Source organism: Aotus nancymaae, unplaced genomic scaffold (assembly GCF_030222135.1).
Source record: "Aotus nancymaae isolate 86718 unplaced genomic scaffold, 86718_ANA_hifiasm-v0.15.2.pri h1tg000077l, whole genome shotgun sequence".
Classification (NCBI taxonomy): domain Eukaryota; kingdom Metazoa; phylum Chordata; class Mammalia; order Primates; family Aotidae; genus Aotus; species Aotus nancymaae.
Genome location: NW_026988492.1, coordinates 13,066,686 through 13,092,106, shown reverse-complemented (window position 1 = coordinate 13,092,106; position 25,421 = coordinate 13,066,686). Strand labels below are relative to the sequence as shown.

The window sequence follows — 25,421 nt, the reverse complement described above, 5'->3', positions numbered from 1 at the left end:
AGGACAGTCATTCTTTTTTTTTTTTTTTTTAGTCGGAGTCTCACTCTGTTGCCCAGGCTGGAGTGCAGTGGTGCAATCTTGGCTCACTGCAACCTCTGCCTCTCGGGTTCAAGTGATTCTTGTGCCTCAACCTCCTGAGTAGCTGGGATTACAGAAGCATGCCACCATGCCCGGCCAATTTTTGTATTTTTAGTAGAGACGGGATTTCACCATGTTGGTCAGGCTGGTCTCGAACTCCTGACCCTAGGTGATCTACCTGCTTTGGCCTCCCAAAGTGCTAGGAATACAGGCATGAGCCACTGTGTCAGTTGTCTTTCCTATAAATGTTTTTTGTTTATGTTTTTTAAACATTAAAAACAATTAAGGTTGACCGGGCATGGTGGCTTACATGTGTAATCCTAGCAGTTTGTAATGCTGAGGCGGGCAGAACTTTGTGTCCAGCTTGGGCAACATGGTGAGACTCCATCTCTGCAAAAAATTTAAAAATTAGCTGGGTGTGGACTGGGCACAGCGGCACATGCTTATAATCACAGTATTTTATGAAGCCCAGGCAGGTGGATCATCTGTGCTTAGGAGTTGGAGACCAGCCTGGGCAACATGGCAAAATCTTGTTTCTATAAAATATACAAAATTAGCCAGGTGTGGTGGCACACGCTTGTCGTCCCAGCTACTTGAGAGGCCCAAGTAGGAGGATTGCTTGAGCCCAGGAGGTTGAGACTACAGTGAGCTGAGATTGTGCTACTGCACTCCAGCCTGGGTGATCGAGTGAGACCTTGTCTCTTTCAGCAGGCAAACAAAATTAGCCAGGCGTGATGGTGTGCACCTGTGGCCCCTGCTCCTCAGGGGGGTCAAGTGGTAGGATTGCTTGACCCAGGGAGGTTGAAGCTGCAGTGAGCCATGATTGTGTCACTGCACTCCAGCCTAGGCAATGGAACAAGAGCCTGCCTCAAAACAAACAAACAAAAAACACCCTAAATAAATAAATACAATTAAGGTTTACATTTTTTAGTAGATAAACAAATACTGGACAATTTTTAGGGAATTTATATAGGTCTCAGTAAATAATAGTTGATTAATAATGAATGTATTATAAGTTTGAAGTTTAACAGGTTGATAGACTAACCCATTTCTTGGTTTTCAGCTTGTGTGTGTGTGTGTGTGTGTGTGTGTGTGTGTATGTGTGTGTGTTTTGAGACAGAGTCTTGCTCTGTTGCCCAGGCTGCAGGGCAGTCCTGTGATCATGGCTCACTGCAAGGTTGACCTCCTGTGCTCAAGCATTCTTCCTCCCGCTTCAGACCCTCAAGTAGCTTTTGCCTCCACCTTTATCTCCTAAGTAGCCGGACCACAAACATGCATCACTATGCTCAGCTCATTTTTAAATTTTTGTAGAGATGGGTTCTTGCTTTGTTGCCTAGGCTGATCTTGAACTCCTGGGCTCAAGTGATCCTCCTACCTTGGCCTGCCAAAATTCTGGGATTACAGGTGAGAGCCACCACACTGAGTGAACTACTTTGTAATTTTTAACGTGAACATAAATATTTTGAGAAATAGAAATGTTAAAACTCTTGGAGGAAAATATATTGATAAGATATACAATAAATGCCCTCCTCCCGCTCCCCCTTAAACCCTTAGGAGTAAATGAAAAAAGAAAATTATCCTTTTCTTTCCCCACTTTGAAGCTTCTGCTAAGAATATTAATAGAATTTATCAGGATATAATTTGAATATGTAGGAGATTGCTAAATCTGCTAACTTAATAATAGCATTTTGAGCTTGAAGATTTTTCAAGTCCCAGATTTGTGTGTGTGTGTGTGTGCACTTTATATAACAAGATTAGCGAATTAGAAGTAAAATGCCAAATAATATATAGTATTTTAGTAAAGGTTGTTGTTCTTACATATTTAAAAAATAAATAGCAAAACCTTAACCTTTACTATAACTTTGATTCATATTTTGAATGTGATATTAACAGTATTTATTTAATGCTTCTATAATTAAGACCTTATTTTCTATTAGAATTGCATTTTGAAGTTTTTAATTTGTCTGCGAAATACTACTCCATTTAGAAAAGAAATTTTCCATTTTCTTGAACTTTACAACACCGAAGAATCTTTTTCAGCTCTCTGCTGACACATGGTAGAGTAGTATGTGTTATGTTTTCATATCTAAGGTAATACTCTATAGAAGTCTTAAAAGTTGAAATTTAAAGATAGGGTACATAAGACAATTTGTTGTAATTTTTTTCATAGCAGGTATGATGTTAATTTTAGAAAATAAATATTTTTTTCTTTGAGACAGAATCTTGCTCTCTTGCTCAGGCTGGAGTGCAGTGACACAATCTCAGCTCACTGCAACCTCCACCACCTGGGTTCAAGCAGTTCTCCTGCCTCAGCCTCCTGAGTAGCTGGGATTGCAGGCATGCACCACCACACCCAACTAATTTTTTTTTTTTTTTTTTGAGACACAGTCTTGCACTGTCGCCCAGTCTGTAGTGCAGTGGTGCAATCTCTGCCTCTTGAGTTCAAGCAATTCTCCTGTCTCAGCCTCCCGAGCAGCTGGGACTACAGGTGTGCCTCACCACACCCAGCTAATTTTTTATACTTTTAGTAGAGACAGGGTTTCACCATGTTGGCCAAGATGATCTCCATCTTCTGACCTCGTGATCCACCTGCTTTGGCCTCCCAAAGTGCTGGGATTATAGGCGTGAGACACCGCGCCTGGCCCACACCCAACTAATTTTTGTGGGTTTAGTAGAGACGGGTTTTCATCACGTTAACCAGGCTGGACTCAAACTCCTGACCTCAGGTAATCGCCCACCTCGGCTTCTAAAGTCCTGGGATTACAGGTATGAGCCACTGTGCCTGGGCAAAAAAATATACTTTTAAAGTATTGCATATACTAGGCTGGGTGCAGTGGCTCACGCCTGTAATCCCAGCATTTTGGGAGACTGAGGAGGGCAGATCACCTGAGGTCAGGAGTTTGAGACCAGCCTGGCAAATGTAGTGAAAACCCATGTCTAGTAAAACCACCAAAATTAGCCAGACATGGTGGTGCGTACCTGTAATTTCAGCTGCTCAGGAGGTTGAGGAAGCAGAACTGCTTGAACCCAGAAGGTGGAGGTTATAGTGAGCCAAGATTGTGCCACTGCCCTCAAGCTTGGGCAACAGTGTAAGACTTGGTCTCAAAAAAAAAAAACAGTATTGCATACACTAAATATTTTTGTGCATCTGCTACACTGTAGTGAGCTTTTAATACCAGCTATAAAAACAAAACTGTGTGGAACAGAGACAGAAGCTAACAAATCAGAATGAATCATAAAGAACTTCTATATAGTTGCTAATTACATGGTAAATTGTAGTTATCTTTAAATGATTGATGAAATGTACGTGCTTCTTAATACGTATTTTTTTTTGTATAGACATAGTCTTAAAATTCCCACACAGGTATAAATAATTTTGTAAATTAATAAAACAGATGTAGTCTTAAAAGAGTTTTAGAACTACTAAATGTTCTTTTTAAATAAGCTGTTTCAGAAAGGATTAAAATTTTAAAAATCAAAACCTTGGGACTTGAGTTAAAATTTTTTTTCTTGTATGCAAGGATATAAGTCTCTGCAAATATTTAGGTGGGCTTATGTGTGATTACTTGTGAATGTGCTGTGCAATGAAATTTAACACTTAGCCTGAAATTTCCTTTCCACTCCAGTAAAACACTTTGGATTTTGTTTCCAAAAAAATTAAAATATGATGTAGTTTGGTTTTATGAGATGTGTAGTCACAACTGATTCTAAACACTTTTTCCTTCATTGGGCAGACATAAGGAGGGTTTGATAGAATGGGATGGTAGTGCAAACCTGTTTTATCCCAGGCCATTGTAGTTTTCTGCCAGGCAACTAAGAATCTTAAGGTTCTTTTTTTTTTTAAAGACAGAGCCTAGCTTTGTTGCCCAGGCTGGAGTGCAGTGGTGGGATCTCAGCTCACTGCAACCTCTGGCTCCTGGGTTCAAGCAATTCTTCTGCCCGCAGCCTCCTGAGTAGCTGGGATTACAGGCGTGTGCCACCATGCATGGCTAGTTTTTGTATTTTTAGTAGAAACGAGATTTTACCATGTTGGTCAGGCTGATCTCAAACTCCTGACCTCTTGATCCACCCAATTTAGCCTCCCAAAGTGCTGGGATTACAGGTGTGAGCCACCATGCCTGGCCTAAATTTCTTATATCTTAGAATGGCGTTATGGGGTACTAGGTTCTTCAAAGAGAGAATAAGCAATGATGGCTGGTTTCTTTATGAAGTTCCTTGAGAAATGGATTGGGAAAATGTGAGGTATAGATTAGATTCCGTATGATCACTATTTTATCAAATCCATTTTCTGTTGTGGTAGATTGAGCTGAACAATAACAATCATTGGTTTGTCTTAAAGTTAAAATGTAGAACTCATAAGCTAGGGAACGTCTTTAGGTTCTTACTGTGTACTGGGAACATTTTCAGTCATATCTTCAATATTGAAAAAATTCCCTAGATATTTAGAGTCAAATGAGAGTCTTGTCAGGTCTTCTTGCATGACTGTAGAAAGGAGACTACTGTTCTTTAGTCCTTCCTCAGCGATACATGAGGTGTTTAGGGGAGAATTGTGGAATGTTGCTGTGGCAAAAGGTAGGTGAAATAAAGCACATCTTACACCTTAATAATTGTTTAATAGCTTGCAATTCCACAGTAAATATTTAATACTATCTATGAAATGACAAATATAGGTAATTTTAGGGATAAATTTGATTTCAGTAATAAGTTTTTAAATCTTAATATACAGATGTCCTAAGTTTTGTAGTTAATTTTTTTTAACCCTCTCTTCTCTTTAATGATTATAGCTTGTGTACTGCTTATGGGAACTTTTGCATCCAAATTTTTTCTCTTTTCTACCCCCTCCCCCCTCTTTTTTTTTTACCTACAGGCAATTTTTCAGGAACTCCAGGCAGTGTAAAATCATCTTCTGGAAGTTCAGTGCAGTCTCCTCAGGATTTCCTGAGCTTTACAGACTCAGATCTGCGTAATGACAGTTACACTCACTCCCAACAGTCATCAGCAACCAAAGATGTACATAAAGGAGAGTCTGGTAGCCAGGAAGCGGGGGTAAATAGTTTTAGTTCCTTAATTGGCCTCCCTTCAACCTCAGCTGTTATTTCACAGCCTAAAAGCTTTGAAAATTCACCTGGAGATTTGGGTAATTCCAGCCTTCCTACAGCAGGATATAAGCGGGCTCAAACTTCTGGCATAGAAGAAGAAACTGTAAAAGAAAAGAAAAGAAAAGGAAATAAACAAAGTAAACATGGGCCTGGTAGACCCAAAGGAAACAAAAATCAAGAGAATGTTTCTCATCTCTCAGTTTCTTCTGCTTCACCAACATCATCTGTAGCATCAGCTGCAGGAAGCATAACAAGCTCTAGTCTGCAGAAATCTCCTACTTTGCTCAGGAATGGAAGTTTACAGAGTCTCAGTGTTGGCTCCTCTCCAGTTGGTTCAGGTAGGGACTTGCCTATTATTTTTCTCCTTCACTTCTACCACCTCCCTTCTTCTGTCTCAAAACATTTTCAACTATTGTTACAATAATACTTGGAATTACTAAACGACATTTAATTAAAGTGAAATTTCTCAGTTTTTAAATTTCCTAATGGAAAATACAAAAATAAAGTCTTAGATGGTTTGGTTTTTGGGAAAGATGTTTGGCACTAATTTGATTTTACTTAATTAAATCTAGGCTGTTGGTCATTCATTACTTACAAAACACTTAGAAATTATTTCCTTTTTTTGTTTCACCTGCACAGCATTTTTAAAAAACCAACACAGAATTTACATTTAGGGTGTTTTTTGTTTTATTTTGAGCTTCCTTTCTGTAAACTTCAATGTTAGTCTTCATTTTTCTAAACGATTCCAACAGAGTCTCACTGTCACCCAGGCTGGAGTACAGTGACGCAGTCTTGGCTCATTGCAACCTCTGCCGCCCATGTTCAAATGATTCTCCTGCCTCAGCCTCTAGAGTAGCTGGGAATACAGGCGCCTGTCACTGTGCCCAGCTAATTTTTGTATTTTTTAGTAGAAATGGGGTTTCACCGTCTTGGTCAGGCTGGTCTTGAACTCCTGATCTCATGATGTACCTGCCTTGGCCTCCCAAAGTGCTGGGTTTATCGGCGTGAGCCACCTCACCCAGCCAGTTCCTCACACAGATATTACTTGAGTTACTCTATCCTGGGACATTTTCATATTAATGATAAATGATTTAAATTTGTAGAATGTAGTAATCACATTTTATTTCAGGAGATGTCTGAAATGATTTCATTTTGTTTTCAAGTATACCTCATGATTTCACGATTATTTTTATTATAAGACAAGTGAGTTGATATACATTGTTGTTCACACCATTGGGATGTTTCTGTAACCTGAAATTTGTATTATGAATATTATTTTCAATTTTTAAAAATTTCTTCAAAATGCATATTTTTAGACAGACCATTAACAGTTGATATTAACTTAAATGTCAGCATTTATCTTTTAAATTGCATCTTGAATTTAAGATAAATGGTTTTCAATAAATGTTGAAACCTTTCTTTTAGTTTTAGATTTCTGATTGTTGAAATAACGAGAATTTAGCTAAGATAAATTATTATGGGTTGTATTCTGTTAGTTGGTGGCAAGTGTAGGTAGGAAATGGTATGGAAAAATGATACAATTTAATGGAGAACGTTTGTGTATGTTTTATAAATAAAAAATTTTAGGTTGTTTTTATGGTTGCGAATAGACAGTACTAACTTCAGTAAACATAAAATAGACCACTCCAAGAGAGAAAAGAGCATATGTAATGGTCAGATGTGAGAAATAGTAACTATAACTGTCCTTTGTTATGTGCCAGGTTCTGTTAATATTTTATTATCTCATTTAACAACAGTTATAAAATGTCCCCATTTTACAACTGGTAAAACTGAGGCTTTGAAAGGTAAAATAAGATGCCCAAGATAACATAGCCAGGAGTTTCTTTGTATTCAGAAATGAGTGGAATCTATAGAAGCATTAAGAGTTGTTCAGTTGTTCTAGAGCAGGATTTATTAATCTTAGCATTATTGACAGTTTGGATGGGACAAGTCTGTGTAGTGTTACCCTGTGTATTCCAGGATATTTACCAGAATCCCCAGTTCCTTCCCCCTAGAGGCCAAGAGCATCATCACACTTCCTCTTCCCATAGTAGGAATAAAAAATGTCTCCAGACATTATTTGATATGTTAAATGTGTCCAGGGGACCAAAACTACTTCTAGTTGAGGATCACTATTTTAGAGGTGAATAATATACATAAATTGCAGTGAGAAAGAAGTTCATAGAAAGATTTAAGTATATTGCATATTTGAACGTATGCTTTTATTTACATGTTTCCTTTGAGACTAGAAGGGCTTAGCAGTAAGCCCCCTTGTCACAAAAAGTACATTTAGACCAATTTAATCAGAAAAAAAATTAAATTTCTCTTCACTTTTAGCAAGAGGCATAGTAATCACATGTGTACCTTACTGAGAAAATAAAGCCTAAATTTGCTTTTGTGGAGAAACTTCTTTACTGATTTTCTATAGTTTTGAAGCATTGTCTGGGAATTTCTAAATTTCAGAAATTTTATTTGAATGCTTATTTAAACACATCTTCAAATTAATAAGATATTGATTTACATCCCTGAAAATATTTTCCTATCTGTTACAGATCTGGGAAGATGTTAGGTTTGAGGAATAGTAAATGCTTAACATTTACTATGTTCGAAGCACTGTTCTGGAAGTGGGGATACAGTCGTGAATGTCAGAAACAGCCCCTACCCTCAAGAGTTAGTATTACAGTGAATGTTATAGTTTAACCAACAGGTGCTTACAAAGGTCATCTTCATCATTACTAAATTATTAACCCATCATTCAAGAAAGTCAATCTTATAAAAAGAGCATTGTGAAAAATAACTTGAGATAATGTAATATATAATACAGTTGTTTTCTGTATCTGTGGGATTCCACATCTGGGGATTCAACCAACCTTGTATAGAAAATATTTTAAAGTGTTAGTTCACAAAAATAAATGACCTAAGAAATTTATCTGCCAAGAATTTTTTTTAAAGTTGTGTTTAAAAATTACTCTGGGGCCAGGCGTGGTGACACACCTGTAATCCCAGTACTTTGGGAGGCCAAGGTGGGCAGATCACCTGAGGCTAGGAGTTTGAGATCAGTCTGGCCAACATGGTGAAGAACCATCTCTACTACAAGTGGTGGGTGCCTGTAATCCCAGCTACTCTGGAGGCTGAGGGAGGAGAATCGATTGAATCTGAGAAGCAGAGGTTGCGGTGAGCCAAGATCACACCACTGCACTTCAACTTGGAAGACAGAGCAAGACTGTCTCAAAGAAAAAAAAAATTACCCTGAAGATTTTATATGTCTTTTAAAGCTATAATTATGGAATAAGATTATTGAAAACTATTTGAGGTATAGTCTTTAGTTTTATGTTAATAAATATTTTAGGACTTAGTGTACAACATTTTCTTTTCTCTCTCTCTTTTTTTTGTTTTCTTGAGACCAAGTTTTGCTTTGTCGCCAGGCTAGAGTGGAGTAGTGCAATATTGGCTCACTGCAACCTCTGCCTCCCAGTTCAAGCAGTTCCCCTACCTCAGCCTCCCAAGTAGCTGGGATTACAGGCGTGTGCTACCACGCCTGGCTAATTTTTTTTTTTATTTTAGTAGAGACGGGACTTCACTATATTGTCCAGGATAGTCTCGATCTCCTGACTTCATGATCTGCCCGCCGTGGCCTCCCAAAGTACTGGGATTACAGGCATGAGCCACTGCATCCAGCCAGAGCATTTTCTTATTGATAATAGTAAAAAGTATATCCTTAACTAGAAGAGGCTTGGCTTCATGCCATGAATATTTAGGAATTACATTGCTTTAATCATGACAAGAATTGCTAACTGCTGATGAACACTGAGTATGTGCCACATACCGTGTTAAGCACTTTAGAAGTATTAAGTATTATTATATAGGACAAGAAACTGAGGCAGAATTCTCATAGGTTTTAAGTGATGGAGATATGCATTTTCCCGGGGTCCAGGGCTGCTTAATTACACAGTTCAACAAATGTTTGCTTATAAGGGACTAATACCACACTAGTGTCAGTCATACTTTAAGCAAAGAGATCCCTGAAAAAATCTGAACCTATAATTTAACTTTCAGCAATAATATTGCCTATTGGTATGAAAAGTTAATTTTTCCTTTGGACTAATTTGAAATTGAGAAATAATTTAGTAATTGTGGAAACAAGAAGCTTTCCCCCATATAATAAATAAGTAGAAAGGAGAAAATGTATACAGTCATCCCTTGGCATCGATGGGGAATTGGTTTCAGGACCTCCTGCAAATTTAAATACCAAAGTCCAAGATGCTCAAGTTCCTGTTATAAAATGTCATAGCATTTTCACATAACGTATGCATGTCTTCTGATGTGCTTAAATCATTCATTTCTAGATTACTTACTATACCTAATATTATGTAGGTGCTATGTAAGTAGTTGTTATACTATATTGCTTAGGGAATCATGACACGAGAAAAAGTCTGTACACATTCAGTACAGACTCAATCTTTTTCCTCTAAATATTTTCTTTTTTTTTTCTTCGAGATGGAGTCTCGCTTTGTGCAATGGTGTGATCTTGGCTCACTGCAACCTCCGCCTCACGGGTTCAAGCGATTCTCCTGCCTCAGCCTCTCGAGTAGCTGGGATTACAGGCGTGCACCACCACACACGGCTAATTTTTGCATTTGTAGTAGAGATAGGGTTTCACTGTGTTGGCCAAGATGGTTTCGATATCTTGACCTTGTGATCTGCCTGCCTTGGCCTCCCAAAGTGCTGGGATTTATAGGCATTAGCCACTGTGCCCCTCCTTCTCCAAATATTTCCTATACATGGTTGGTTGAATCCCCAGATGTGGCATCCCACAGATACAGAAAACAGCTGTGTTATATATTACATGATCTCAAGTTATTTTTCACAATGCTCTTTTTATAAGATTGACTTTCTTTTTTTTTTTTTTTAAAGACGGGGTTTCACTGTGTTGACCAGGCTGATCTTGAACTCCTGACCTCAGGTGATCCACCCACCTCAGCCTCCCAAAGTGCTGGGATTACAGGCGTGAGCTACCGTGCCTGGCTTAAGATTGACTTTCTTGAATGATGGGTTAATAATTTAGTAATGATGAAGATGACCTTTGTAAGCACCTGTTGGTTAAACTGTAACATTCACTGTAATACTAACTCCTGAGGCTAGGGGCTGTTTCTGACACTCACCACTGTATCCCCACTTCCAGCACAGTGCTTTGAACACAGTAAATGTTAAGCATCTTTTTAAAAAATGAATGAATACCTTTAGTATTCTCATGAGTGTATGTCATGTGGTTAGTAGTATCCTGTATGATTTTATACATCCTATTGTTTATAGATAAGTTGTAAGACAAATTATTTGTAAAGCTTTTCATGTGGTATTTATTTTACTAGTTTATGATGAGAAGTACTATTAAGTTGGAAAAGATCATGAAGAGATTGAAATGTACTTTAAAGTAGGCTGAAACCGAAGGCCAGCAATAATACCTGAAAAGAAAGTAAAGATTTGTTTGAGGAAAAATTCCAATAAGAACAAGAGGCTTGTTTTTGTGGCACTGTGAAGGTAATGTTGATAGGGTAGGATGGGTTAATGGAGAGATGAATGCCAGGCTGAAGAAATCAGACTGATAAACTAATCATCTTTTTCTTAAAATAACTGTTCTGGACTTAATTTTGGCCAGTTACCATTATTAAAGAATTTCATTAATGGAAAGAAAACAAATTCATTCAGCTTATAGCAATGCTAATATAATCTCTTATATTTGAGCACACTTAACAGTTTCTTAAGAACTCTTTAGTTACTCTCTGATTTGTTCCTTGGAACAGCCTTGTGAAATAGGACGGCTCCTGTTGATGTTATTTCTCCCTTATAACTAGGATGTAAAACAGGAGTAGAATCAGGTTCTAATATTGTGATTCCCTCTTGAAATTACTACCTAAAAGCATTAGTTTTAATAGTAACCAAAATTCTCTCATGACATGTTCAAATTGTAGCAGAATGTGTTTTTTTCTGGGAACCCTAGGTCAAATTAGAGTGGAAGTCCAGAAAACACCTATAAAATATTTGATTCAGAGTTTAGATTGTAAAATTTTTGTTATGGATTGAAGTGTATTCTGATAAATGGCCTGTTTTACAGTGACTTATACAAAATGGAAAAATAGTGTGTTTTAAAAAGTCATTTCTAAAGGTTGTAAATTTGGGGTTTATAAGATGTTGTTACTCTTTTCTTTCCTATGTACATTCTTTTGGATTCTGACAGTTAGGCATGGGGTCTTTTGAAACATCAAAAACAGTGTTTGGAAGAGTTGACAATCTGTCCTTTTCCTCTTTGCTATTTATCTTTTCCACATTACAAAAATTTATGGTTTACTAAATGGAAAGTTGAGAACATTTTTTCCTTCACCAAAACCATCTTGTTATTTTCTCTGAGAAAAATCTGATATTCGTTAACCCATTTATGCTGGAGTTGCAGTGTGTGTGTGTGTGTGTGTGTGTGTGTGTGTGTGTGTGAAAAATCAGACCTTAGTGACGACCTTGAGCAGTAGGACATAAATAACTCCCACAAGCTTGGTGTTCCACTAATGGAACACTAGGCATAAAGAAGTCAAATTGCAAGGGGTTGATGGTTTAGCATTGACTTCCTTTCTTGGGGCGTACTGTGTCCTTTCAAAGTACAGGTCGAGTAAACTTTCTTCAAAATGCTTGAGACCATAAGCGTTTGGAATTTCAGATTATTTTGGGATTTTGAAGTGCTTACATTATATATACTTACCAGCTGAGCATCCCTAATCTGAAAATCTGAAACCCAAATTGCTCCAATGAGCATTTCCTTTGAGTATCATGAGCGCTAAGAAAGTAAATTTTTTATTAATTTATTTTTATTCTTTGTTTTGGCCAGGCACAGTGGCTCACACCTGTAATCCCAGCACTTTGGGAGGCTGAGGTGGGTGGATCACCTGAGGTCAGGAGTTCCAGCAAGAGCAGCCTGGCCAACGTGGTGAAACCCTGTCTCTACTAAAAATAAAAAAATTAGCACGGTGTGGTGGCGGGCATCTGTAATCCCAGCTCCTCTGGAGGCTGAGGCAGAGGTTGCAGTGAGCTGAGATTGCACCACTGTATTCTAGCCTGGGTGATAGAGCCAGACTCACCACATTGGCTAGGCTGGTCTTGCTCAAACTCCTGACCTCAGGTGATCCACCCGCAACCTCAGCCTCCTCAAGTGTTGGGATTACAGGCGTGAGCCACTGCTCCTGGCCTCTCCTACAACTTTCTAAGAAGACACTTAAAATCCATTTCAGTGCTGAAATTCATTAGTGGTGATAAAAGCCACAAAGATTTTGGCAAAGCAGTCCTTTGGTTGTGATTGATTTCATAGAGATAGGTTGTTAATATAAAAGGATCAAGAGAAGGATTTTTCTGGCTTCTACTGAAATATGAAGATTGTGAAATTTTAACTTGAGCCCTTATAATTATCACAGATCTTATGAAACATATCCTATTAATATAATATCTGTTTAGGTTGGTAAAATAAAACTGAGAATTCTTTCTCTGGTAAAATATTTTAATTAGGAATAGACAATTATTCTATAAACAGAGGAATCGTAAAAGTACAGATATTAGTCCAATAAACTCTCAACCGTAGTTACTGTTTAAGGTAATGTAGACTAAGGAGTAGGTGCATTTAGCATGATTCAAATCAATCTTAATGACTGAGAATCTTGATTATATACATTGATTAAATTGGGTCATAAATGAAAATTGCATAGAACATTACATACTGCTGTGACCAGGATATACGTTGGAATTTGCTTCTCAGAAAATTCCCTGATTTTGTTTTGGTCTTCTTTTTTTTTAAAGACAGGGTCTTGCTCTGTCACCCAGGCTGGAGTACAGTGGCATGATCACAGTTCACTGCAACCTTGAAGTCCAGGGCTCAGGAAGTCCTCCCACCTTAGCCTCTTGAGTACCTAGGACTACAGATGTGCTTAAAGTTTTTTTGGAGAGATGATGTTTCTTTATGTTGCTCAGGCTGGTTTCAGACTCTTGGCTTCAAGTGATCCTCCTCTCTTGGCCAAAGTGCTAGGATTATAGGCATGAGCCACAGCACCCAGCCTTTGTATTAGTCTATTGATTTGAGTATTTACTGGCCCTATATCATGGCCATCTTTCTAGAAAAGCACTAGATCAGAATGGACATACTCCAGTTTTTCCCCCTTGAGAAAATTCTGCTTATCTAAGTGTCCTTTATTATTTTTGGCACCATTCCAAACAGCTACCATTTCTTTGTAATGTGGTATGTCAGTCTATTCAGTAGCCTCCACCTCCCTTGAAAAATGTCACTTATATTAAATTTGTAATGTGGCATTAAGGCAGAGAACTTTCTACTGTGTCTCACTTTCAAGTGTGATCTGGAAAGGACTTATACCACAGCCTACACTGTTTCTAGATGATTATTCTGAAGAGGAGTAAATGTATGATTTTCAAAAACAGTGTCTAATATAAAATATTTTTTTAAAATTACAATGATTACAAGTGAGTTCTGGCTTGTTCTGCCTTGCTTTGTCTTCTAACTCAAATTAAGACTAGACTTTTGAGGTAGATAGTGGGCAGATGTGTTAGTGATGATTTCCTGGGCACTCTTTAGTACATGCTGTTCCTAGGGGCTGTGTTTTTGGTTAACTAATATCCACAGAATTCCCAGGTATCCCTCCTTTAAAAAATTTTTGCCAACAGTGTTAGCCACAGGGAATACCAGTTGTTTCCAGGATTAGCAAACCCATGTCCTTTGAGTCACAGCCTTGGTCCTAGTTTTATCAATTATTTTTCCCTTAGAAAGCCATATAGAAATTAATTTCTCATATTCTGAGCAGATTTTACTTTTATCATTGTTTTATTGCTTTGTTCTCTGCACCCTCTGTTCTCATTTGGGTGGAGTAAAATAGTAAGAGTAATAATGGCTTAATTCATTTGTTATCTTTCTCTTTTCTTTATTTTTTTGAAACCAAGTCTTGCTCTGTTGCTCAGGCTGGAATGCAGTGGCATTATCTCGGCTCACTGCAACCTCTGTCTCCCAGGTTCAAGCGATTCTCATTCCTTAGCTTCTCAGTAGCTGGGATTACAGACATGTACCACCATGCCTGGCTAATTTTTGTGTTTTTAGTAGAGACGGGGTTTCACCACATTGGCCAGGCTGGTCTCAAACTCCTGACCTCAAGTGATCTGCCCACCTTGGCTTCCCAAAGTGCTGGGATGGCGTGAGCCACTGCACCCAGCTATCTTTCTTAAAATGAATGATTCAAGAAAGTGAGCCAAGTGTAACTTAATGTGTTTTATGCTGCTGTATAAGTCATAATGTATTTATGCTCCTATATCAACTAAATAATTATCATACTTAAATTGTGATTTTCATGTGAAAACAGTATTCAAATATTTTTGGTAAACTCTTTCCATCTAATGAATTACCTAGTCCTGGCGCGGTGTCTCACGTTTGTAATCCCAGCACTTTGGGAGGTCAAGGCAAACAGATCACTAGAAGTCAGACGTTCCAGACAAGCCTGGCCAACATGGTGAAACTCCGTCTCTAATGAAAATACAAAAATTAGTTGGGCATGGTAGCATGCATCTGTAGTCCCAGCTATTTGGGAGGCTGAGGTGGGAGAATCACTTGAACCCAGGAGGCAGAGGTTGCAGTGAGCCAAGATTGTGCCAGTGCACTCCATCCTGAGTGACAGAGTGAAACTTGTCTCAAAAAAAAAAAAAAAAAAAAGATCTAAAACATATTAGTGTGTCATGTTGCTAATCATTTCTCCCATTAATGAAGCCTTTTATTCTCAGACACTTGTTACATAGATTCAATTGTAAGTCTTTATGTCTTTTCCTTACTATGTAAACACATTCCTATTAAGACTTGTGAGAATTCTATCACATTTGGTCCTCCTACCCCTCACATCCCAATTACTAGCTTACAATTTTTGTTTTTGAAATTCTGGTTGGCCTACTTAACTACACTTTTAGGTGAATTTCCCTCCATTTTTCTGGCTTTTTTTTTTTTTTTTTTTTTTGAGTCATTGGCATTTTCTTCACTGATTTCCTTTTTCCTCCTTCTCAACAGAAATTTCCATGCAGTATCGGCATGATGGGGCTTGTCCACCAACTAGTAAGTTATCAGACTGGGTTGATAACCCAGGCTTTTTGACTCCTATTCTAGTGCTTTTTCTAGTATGTTATGCCACCTCTGAACCTCTAAATTTTAATTTTCCAAGTGCAAGTTTTTCTTAATTGAATAGATATTTTTCTCCTGCAAAGGTAACATTCTGCTTTGTCTTGTTGTGGATCCATATTACAGTCAAATTGTGGACAAATTTTAATTATTGTTGGTCTTTTAATTTGGTGCTTCCATTGCAGAATTGTGACTTCTCCTTGTTGAAATAATGTTTTTTGTTTTTTTTCTAGCATTTTGTTTTCTATTCTTAATATAATTTTCCAATATTTGTGTATTTGCACTTAGGTGGCTTTCTTGATTAGTTCTCTACGTGTGCTAAGGCTTTCTTATACTGAACCTGAGGAAATTAGAATATTTGATAGGGTTAGATGATATAATGAGGTTTTTCTTTATAATAAATATTGTTAAGTGTGCACTAACGCAAATTTACCTATATAGAATTGCATCCTATAGTGACTCACTTTTAGCAAGACATTACATTGACATAATTGTCTTTTAAAAAGTGATTTGAAATATATATTTATTACTAAGGAAATTATTGTCATGACAATGTTTCTAACATATTATCTCAGTTTAGTTGGTAATATGTTAGCAAGTGGAATACAATATTTAAAAGTTTATACGATGTAAAAACGGAGCCAAGCTTGCAGTTTTAATGACTCAAACAATGATACATGATAGACATACTGAAATTTTATTATACTAATTCAGTCTATGCCTATGTATTTCTTTTGTGTGTTTGAGAATGATCTTAACCTGAAGTCCTTTTTTCCTTACTTAAAAGCGTTCTCAGAGTTGCTGAATGCAATACACAATGGTAAGTTTTATTAGAATCTTCTCTGGTGGTTCATTTATCACAAAGGTTGCCTTTTGTAGAGAATCTCGATTGAAAGCTAGCATGTTCTGTTGATTAGATGAAATCCAGTGCTGCAGTGTGTCAATTGTTGAGCACCTTAGTGAAAAATGTTTGTAGTTTGCCAATAAGAGGATGATAGGTCAATATGGTTCATAAGTTTGGCTTTGTTGTTTCTTTTTAAGACAAAATGATAATAGTGTTTTAAGTTTCTGAAAGTCTTTTTACTTTTACAAATAGTTTTTCCAGTTCTTTTGAGCTTTCTCTTACCTGTGCAGGTGGTAATTGGTACCTACGTGAAGAATTTGCTTGGAATATGAATTTTATTTTTTTAGAATTTGGGTTTGTTAATATGTAGAATACTTTTATTATTTTACTCCTGTATTCCATGTAATGAATAAAATGGAAGATAGGCTTTTAAATTACATCTAGTTTGGGACCAGGTTGTTATAATTTGTTTGTTTTCATTTTTTTGGAGATGGAGTCTCGCTCTGTCACCCAGGCTGGAGTGCAGTGGTGCAATCTTGGCTCACGTTTGCAACCTCCACCTCCCAGGTTCAAGCAATTCTCCTTCCTGAGCCTCCCAAGTAGCTGGAATTACAAACACGCACCACCACATCCGACTAATTTTTTGTGTCTTTAGTAGAGATGGGGTTTCACCATGCTGGGCAAGCTGGTCTTGAACTCCTGACTTTGTGATCCACCCACGTTGGCCTCCCAAAATGCTGGGATTACAGGCGTGAGCCACCGCACCCTGCTGGGACCAGGTTTTTTACAGTGGTGTTGTATTTTTTGCTGCATTGGGTTCTGAAATCAGCATATAAAGCAAATACTATCATTTTTTACTTTTGCAATGTAATTATAATGAAGATTATTCTTGCAAAAAATGTTTGAGGCTTTCTTCAGTTTCCCCTAAGGACCTTCCTTATTCCTTTGATGTTCAAAAATTCTTATTTTGAGGCTAGTGTCAACTTTGTTGATTTTTCTTTTTCAGTTATTAACTGATCTCTTTTGTTCAAGACTGTTTATGTGATTCCAAGCAGATTTTAATTAACTTCATGAAATCTTGCATATTTTGCTAATATAGTTTAATTAGCAGTTTTGTTTGGATTTTATTGTCAGATGTTTACAGTATCAACAGCCAGCAAGAGACTAATGGCATAGTGAGTAGGCATAGACACTCCTGTTGCTTTTAGAGTGTGGGTTGTTAGGGTGGGAAGCTTATTTTATAAGTTACTATTTTATTAATTAGTAGATTTATAATTCTTGCCTCTCTATGCATCCTATGCCTGCAGAAGCTTGGATAATGAATACTCTAGATAACAAGGAGTCCCTCAACACTAGGTATCTACAGGGGAAAGGGATTGGCAGCATCCCTGAAAATAAAATAAACATGTTACTGTTCTTTGGTAGAGAATTATAAAAGCTGAAGATGTTTAACATCATCTTCAGTTTGCATAGGTAAATTTATAATTGTTCTTTAATTCTTCAATCCTAAACGTCTTTAAAAAGTATATTTAGGATTAAAAGAAAGTAGACATCCTGGGAAGCAATGTAATGGATTTATATTTTTCATTGAAAGTACAAGTGTAGGATTGACACCTAGTGAATGATGTTCAGCCTGTGGGCAATTGAGGGAGAGTCTCTTAGACTTCATTGGAAAAATTGGTACTGTGTTTTCTCTGTTAGCTTTTCTATCTCTTTATTTTTCTTTAAAGAGAGAGAAAGAGAGAGAGAGAGAGTGTGTGTATGTGTGTGAATTGGAGTTTCGCTCTTGTTGCCCAGGTTGGAGGGTAATGGCGTGATATTGGCTCACTGTGTGTGTGTGTGTGAGAGATGGAGTTTTGCTCAGTGTGTGAGTGCATGTGCGTGTGTGTGTGTGTGTGTTTGAGATGGGAGTTTCACTCTTGTTGCCCATCCTGGAGTGTAGTGGTGTGATATCGGCTCACCGCAACCTCCATCTCCCATGTTCAAGCAATTCTCCTGCCTCAGCCTCCCAAGTAGCTGGAATTACAGGCATGTGCCACCATGCCTGGCTTATTTTTTATTTTATTTTATTTTATTTTATTTTTAGTAGAGATGGAGTTTCTCCATGTTGGTCAGGCTGGTCTTGAATTCCTGATCTCAGGTGATCCACCCGCCTCAGCCTCTTAAAGTGCTGGGATTCCAGGTGTGAGCCACCGCTCCCAGCCTGTTTGTTTTTTGAGACAGTGTCTTGCTCTGTCTCCCAAGCTGGGGTACAGTGGTGTGATCATAACTCGCTGCAGTTTTGAACTCTCAGGCTCAAACAATTGTCCCATCTCAGCCTCCCAAAGGAGGCTGGGATAATAGGCATGAGCCACCATCCCTGGCCAAGTGTTAGCATAACACATAATTCTTACGTTTTGTAGGGGTGTTCAGTATATTCACCTTGTTGTACGCCCAGTTTGGATAACTTTTTCATCTTGTAAAACTGAAACTCTGTTGCCACAGAACGAGGGGTACTTGGTAGCCATTAAACAACACTTCACATTTCCTCCATCTCCAAATTCCAGTACAACTCTGAGCACACATCCTAGTCTTGTTCCTTATTTATGAAGGAGCCTTTCAGTCTTTTACTATTACGTATGTTAGCTATGGGTTTTCCATGGATTTCTTTCATCAGGTTGAGGACATTTGATTACTGACTCAATCTTTTTGTTTTAGGTTTATTCAGATTTTCTGTTTGTCCTTGTGTCAGTTTTCATAGTAGTATGTTTATCAGATTTTGCCCATTTCATCTGCTGTAATTAGTTGGCATACTGTTATTGATAGTATTCTCTTATCCTTTTTATTTTGGAAAGATTGGTAGTAATAACTCCTTTTTATCTGATTTTAGTCATGTGAGTCTTTTATTTTTTTCTTCATCAGTCTAGCAGAGAGTTTGTCAATTTTGTTGAATTGTTTCAAAGAACCAATTTCTGACTTAGTTCGTTTTCTGTGTCATTTTCTTATTCTCTATTTTGTTTATCTCTGCTCCGATGTTTATTGTTTTCTTGCTTCTGGTTGCTTGGGGCTTAGTTGACTCTTCCAGTTTTGTCTTTTTCTTCCCTTCCCTTTTCCCTCTTCCCGTTTCCCTTTCTGTCATTCAGGCTGCAGTGCAGTGGTGCCATCTCAGCTCACTACAACTTCTGCCTCCTGGATTCAAGTGATTCTTGTGCCTCAAACTGGCTATTTTTTTTTCCTGTTTTGCATTTTTATTAGAGACAGAGTTTCACCATGTTGGCCAGGCTGGTCTTGAATTCCTGACTTCAAGTGATCTTCCCATCTTGGACTCCCAAAGTGCTGGCATTACAGGTGTGAGCCACGGTGCCCAGCCATACTCTTTTCTAGTTACTTAAGATGGATGGTTGGATTATTGATTGACCTCTTTTATCTTTATGAATGTAGTCCTTTACAGCTATACATTTTTAGTTTTTTTTCTAACTCTTTATATTTTCAGAAGCAGGATCTTGCTTTCTTACCAGACTGTCATGCAGTGGCATGATCATAGGTCATTTCAACCTTCAACTCCTGGATGCAAGGATCCTCCTACCTTAGCCCCCTGAGTAGCTAGGACTACAGGCATGTGCCAGCATGCCTGGCTAAAACATTTCTTTCTGAAATTATGTCAGTCTTTTATGATTTATTTGATTAGTCCTTGATTGTTTTTCTCACAGTATTTTCTCCTTGACTCTTTTACTTTTCGTCCTACACTGTTGCCGAGGATCTCAGCTCACTGCGGTCTCTGCTTCCTGGGTTCAAGCAATTCTCCTGCCTCAGCCTCCCAAATAGTTGGGACTATAGGCGTGAGCCCACGCCCAGCTAATGTTTTTTGTATTTTTTTTAGTAGAGACGGGGTTTCACCATGTTGGCTAGGATAGTCTTGATCTCCTGACCTCATGATCCAACAGCCTTGGCCTCCCAAAGTGCTGGGATTAGAGGTGTGAGCCATGTGCCCAGCCCCAATTCTCTGATTCTTTAACATATATTTCAGATGTTTGGATCAGTTCAGACGGAACGTGTATTCCGAGCTACAGAATAAAATCTATTACTCTTAACCACTTGAGGTATGCATCTTTGCTAATTTCCCTCCCCTAAAAACTTCAGTTTTAACATGCTGATAAAGCTAATTTTATAGGCTGTGAGTAACTTCAATATGGCACTTCCTTCTTGAGTCTGTCTTACTAGCTTTTTTTTTTTGAGACAGAGTCTTGCTCTGTCTCCAGACTGCAGTGCAGTAGTGCAATCTCGGCTCACTGCAACCTCTGTCTCCATAATTCTTTATGTCTATATGTAAGGTCCTGGTTAGTTGCTTTGGGGAAATAAGTACACTGCAAATGATAAATATGCTTCACATGAGTCTTCCCTTTGAGAAGATACATTCTAAAAGGAAGAGAAATATGTGCATATGTATGTATGTATATATGTAAAAATTTCAAGGTATGTACTTATAACTTCTTTAATGATCAGTAGGAGTTCAAGGCCGGGGAAAATTGCTTTCAGCTGAGGGAATGAGATATCCAGATAATGTAACATTTGACCTGACGCTTAAAGAATGTGTAAAATTTAGTTATTTGGAGATACAGGGATCAGAGCTAGAATCTTAGTCTGAGGTATGTACAGTTAGCATGAATGGTGGCACAGAATGAGAATACACAGGCTGTGTAAAGTAATATATATATATATGTAGTGTGTGTGTTTTATATATGTATGTGTGTATATATACACACACATACATGTTATATATATGTGTGTGTATATATATATATTTTCGGGCATGTTTTACTTCCAAGATACTGATATTTGATATGAAAAATAACAACATTAGCTGTTAGTCCAAGGAGCTGAAAGCAGTTGTTGTTGAGTTGGGGAAAAAAGATGACCAAACCTGTTCTTTAGAATGTTTCAGCTGGTGGTAGCATATAAAAATATTGAAAAGAGCTAATGCTGAAACAGAGTAACCCAATAGTTTTTTGTTATAATCTAGCCAAATTTGTTGATGGCCTGAATGAGGACCTGGGAAGTCAAACTGATGACATGTGTATTACCCAAGAAGAACTGGTAATGACAGTAGCTGGGAAGGAGGAGTATTCATTTACTAACACAGTATTTAGGTAGAGATGTTTAGCACAGAAATAAATAGATCTTGGGCACCAAAGAGAACTGAAACTAGGCCACTTAGGGGGTAGTAACGGAAACTCTGAGACTGGTATAGGCTGAGAAATGTGGATAGAGAAGACAGAGGTTCAATCAGGTTTATTTTAAAATAGGGAAGTCTTAATATGTAGAAAGGAGATAAAGGTTTAAGATTTAAGGAGTGATATTTGATAGTTCAAGAATCTGGAGCAGATGAGAAAAGATGAAGTGAACATGTAGAAAAATTTAAGTTTGAGGAAGACAGGGAATCACTGTGGAAACACTCATTGTCAGAAAAAACCCCAGCAAACCAAATTAGTTTTCTAAAACCTTCACAATTTAAATTAATGAATTTTAAAATTAGTAGACATTTAAAAAATAGATTCCCCCATGGCCGGGTGTGGTGGCTCACGCCTGTAATCCAAGCACTTTGGAGGCCAAGGTGGGCAGATCACTTGAGGTCGGGAGTTCAAGACCAGCCTGACCAACATGGTGAAACCTCATCTTTTTTTTTTTTTTCGAGACGGAGTTTCGCTCTTGTTACCCAGGCTGGAGTGCAATGGCGCGATCTCAGCTCACCGCAACCTCCGCCTCCTGGGTTCAGGCAATTCTCCTGCCTCAGCCTCCTGAGTAGCTGGAATTACAGGCACGTGCCACCATGGCCAGCTAATTTTTTGTATTTTTAGTAGAGATGAGGTTTCACCATGTTGACCAGGATGGTCTCGATCTCTTGACCTCGTGATCCACCCGCCTCGGCCTCCCAAAGTGCTGGGATTACAGGCGTGAGCCATCGCGCCCGGCCTGAAACCTCATCTTTCAAAAAAAAAAAAAGAAAAAAAAAGTAGATTCCCCCCAAAAGAATTGATTCAGGTATGTGTAGTAACTTGAATGTGTTTACAAAAGCATTTTCCTTTTAGTGTACTTCAGAATAGTGCTTTAATGATTAGAGTATTAAATAATACTTAAATATGTAAAGATTATGTGTCTGACTTAGTTATTTTATTTTAAATTCTCAATGTTGCCTGAGAAGTGACCTCTCTCCCTCCTCGTGTATATTTTGTCCAAAATACCTCTATCCTGGAGTTACTATTTGTGCCTGCCTGTCATCCTTTTCTCTGCCTATTCCTTACTATTACATAAATCACCAAGTGCTGCCTTCTGAACATTTTTTCTAATTTACTAATTTGAGGCTTTCTAGACATGACTTTTACATTTTCTTTATTGTTTTTCAAAACCCATCTTTTCTTCCATGTGGCTGCTGTGTTGGTTCAGGTCTTTATCATCTCTTGCACAGATGATTCTAATAGCCTCTTTTTACTTTTGTCAGTATACCTAGAGTTGATCAAATGGGCTGACTCAAGCCAAAATCTCACAAATGAAGGTAAGGAAGCATGTCATTTAACATTTTTGATTAAAAAAAAAAACTTAACTGCCAAGAATGCCAAACATTCCTTTTATTATTCTTCCTGTGGTAATATTCTTGGGAAAACAAATTGTAATTGGAAAGTGCTTGTTTAGTGAATCGGACATCAGAATAAAGGCAGTTCAATCATGTTTAAATATTATCATCATCTTGATAACACTTTTTTCCTATCTGTATAATGTATTTGACTACTCCTTTCACATTAACTTCTGGTTCTGCATTTGCAGAAACTGTGTCCCAATTGCCTTCATTAAACCTGGAGTTGTAGACCATGTCCTTGGTGGGCTGTTTCTATAGATGGCTGATACTGCATGTTTCACAATCAAAGAGTCATTTTATTTCAGGATCTCTTGATAAATATATGGATATATATCTCTGGATATATGTTTGTGCCCATTCCTAACAGAATGTATGTTTATATAATATGAATATAAAGAATAGTATGTTTATATAATAACAGCTAAGTATTTGGAGTTATGCTTCTCATATTTTTTTCTATCATGCATGCCTTAGGAGCAACTAATATTTTTATTCCAAAAGTGTATTTGAAAGCTTATAGCCTTGGCGTAGGAAACCAAAAAACTGTATTTCATGTTGGCAATAATAGAAAATCTAATTTTCCACTTAGATCAGGTCTTTTATGGAACTACAGAAAGAAAACAAATCAGCATAATAAAGACATGAGGGAAGATAATAGTAATTTGAAATAAAATATTAGAAAGAAATCTTACATATTCAACTATATTTTGTGATAGTCAAAGCAAAGAACACAGTAAAGGGGATAAGAACACAGTAGATACAGCCAAGGACAGAATAATAAATGGGTAAATGAGATGAAGAAAATTTCCTAGAAAGAAGGAAAATACCAAGACTGTGGTACCAAGAACTTAATAGACTGGGTGTGGTGGCTCATGCCTTTAATTCCAGCACTTTGGGAGGCTGAGGCAGGCAGAGAGGTCAGGAGTTCAAGACCAGTGTGGCCAACATGGTGAAACCTCATATCTACAAAAAATATCAAGGAAAAAAAAAAGCCAGGTGGGGTGATGCACATCTGTAATCCCAGGTACTTTCAAGGCTGAGGCGTGAGAATTGTTTGAACCTGGGAGGTGGAGGCTGCAGTGACCTGAGATGGAGTACTGCGCCCAGTACTCCAGCCTGAGCGACAGATGAGACCCTGTCTCAGAAAAATGAAAAATAAAAGGACTTAATAATAGAAGTGGCTTCCATTCTATGCAAGTGTACAAAATATGAAAAGACTAGACATACAGAGATATTTACCATAGCAAAAAGTTGCAAGCACTGGGGATCGACAAAATTATCACGGTGGTTGTATTATTATTATTATTTTTTGTCAGTGTCTCACTTTGTTGCCAGGCTGGTTTCAAATCCCTGGTTTCACATAATCCTCCTGCCTTAGCCTCCCAAAGTGCTGGGATTACAAGTGTGAGCCACCACACCTGGCCTATTAAGAATTTTTTTTTTTCGCCAGGTGCAGTAGCTCATGCCTATAATTCCAGCAGTTTGGGAGGCCTAGGCGGGTAGATCATGAGGTCAAGAGATTGAGACCATCCTGGTCAACATGGTGAAACCCCGTCTCTACTAAAAATACGAAAATGAGCTGGGCATGGTGGCGCACGCCTGTAGTCCCAGCTACTCAGGAGGCTGAGGCAGGAGAATTGCTTGAACCCAGGAGGCGGAGGTTGCGGTGAGCCGAGATCGCGCCATTGCACTCCATCCTGGGTAAAAAGAGCAAAACTCTGTCTCAAAAAAAAAAAGAATTTTTTTTTCTCTTCTTTTTGAGACAGAGTCTTGCTCAGTCCAGGTTGGAGTGCAGTGATGCCATCATAATTCACTGTAGTCGCAATTTCTTGGGCTGAAGCAGTCCTCCTGCCTCAGCCTCTTGAATAGCTGTGAATATAGGCACACATCACTACACCTAATAATTTTTTTATTTTTGTTTTTAGTCGAGATAAGATTTTACTATGAGATCTTACTATGTTTCACAGGCTGATCTCCAACTACTGAGCTCAAGTGATCCTCCTGCCTCGGCTTCCTAAAGTGCTGGGATTACAGGTATTAGCCACCACACTGGGCCATTGTAGTTATATTAAAATCAGTGGTTCAAGAGTGTTGTTTTCTAAAATTGAATGTAGTCGTTTTGTAGTGTTTTCATTTAAAGCAAAAAAATTCATGAAATTCAAATTGTGTTAATAACCGCCATATGTGATAAGATTATTTTCTTCATTTTAATTGATACTTTTCCCCCCACTGAATCTTTCTTTTAATCCTTTTAAAGAAACAGGAGCTGGGTGGGGTGGCTCAAGCCTGTAATCCTAGCACTTTGGGAGGCCAAGGCTGGTGGATCATGAGGTCAGGAGATCAAGGCCATCCTGGCTAACACAATGAAAGCCCATGTTTACTAAAAATACAAAAAATTAGCTGTGCGTGGTTGTACCTGCCTGTAATCCTAGCTACTCGGGAGGCTGAAGCAGGAGAATTGCTTGAACCTCAGAGGCAGAGGTTGCAGTAAGCAGAGATCGCGACACTGCACTGCAGCCTGGTGACAGAGTGAGACTCTGTCTCAAAAAAGAAAAAAATAAACTGAAAAGGAATCACTGTGTAGTGTGTATGTTT

At 38.0% G+C, this 25,421-nt stretch overlaps 1 protein-coding gene across 15 annotated transcripts in view; it reads left to right on the top strand.

Moving 5' to 3' along the window:
- MLLT10 (MLLT10 histone lysine methyltransferase DOT1L cofactor) overlaps positions 1–25,421 on the top strand; it is a 227,379-nt gene that overhangs the window by 149,411 nt on the left and 52,547 nt on the right. For 10 of the 15 annotated variants that reach the window (XM_064368366.1, XM_064368364.1, XM_064368367.1 and 7 more), the window contains 4 exons: positions 4,946–5,515; positions 15,265–15,309; positions 16,160–16,192; positions 22,692–22,745. In XM_064368366.1, coding sequence (XP_064224436.1) covers positions 4,946–5,515; positions 15,265–15,309; positions 16,160–16,192; positions 22,692–22,745 — 702 coding nt within the window. The remainder of the gene's footprint in view (positions 1–4,945; positions 5,516–15,264; positions 15,310–16,159; positions 16,193–22,691; positions 22,746–25,421) is intronic. The other 5 variants (XM_021666314.2, XM_021666301.2, XM_012450114.3 and 2 more) reach the window with 3 other exon arrangements.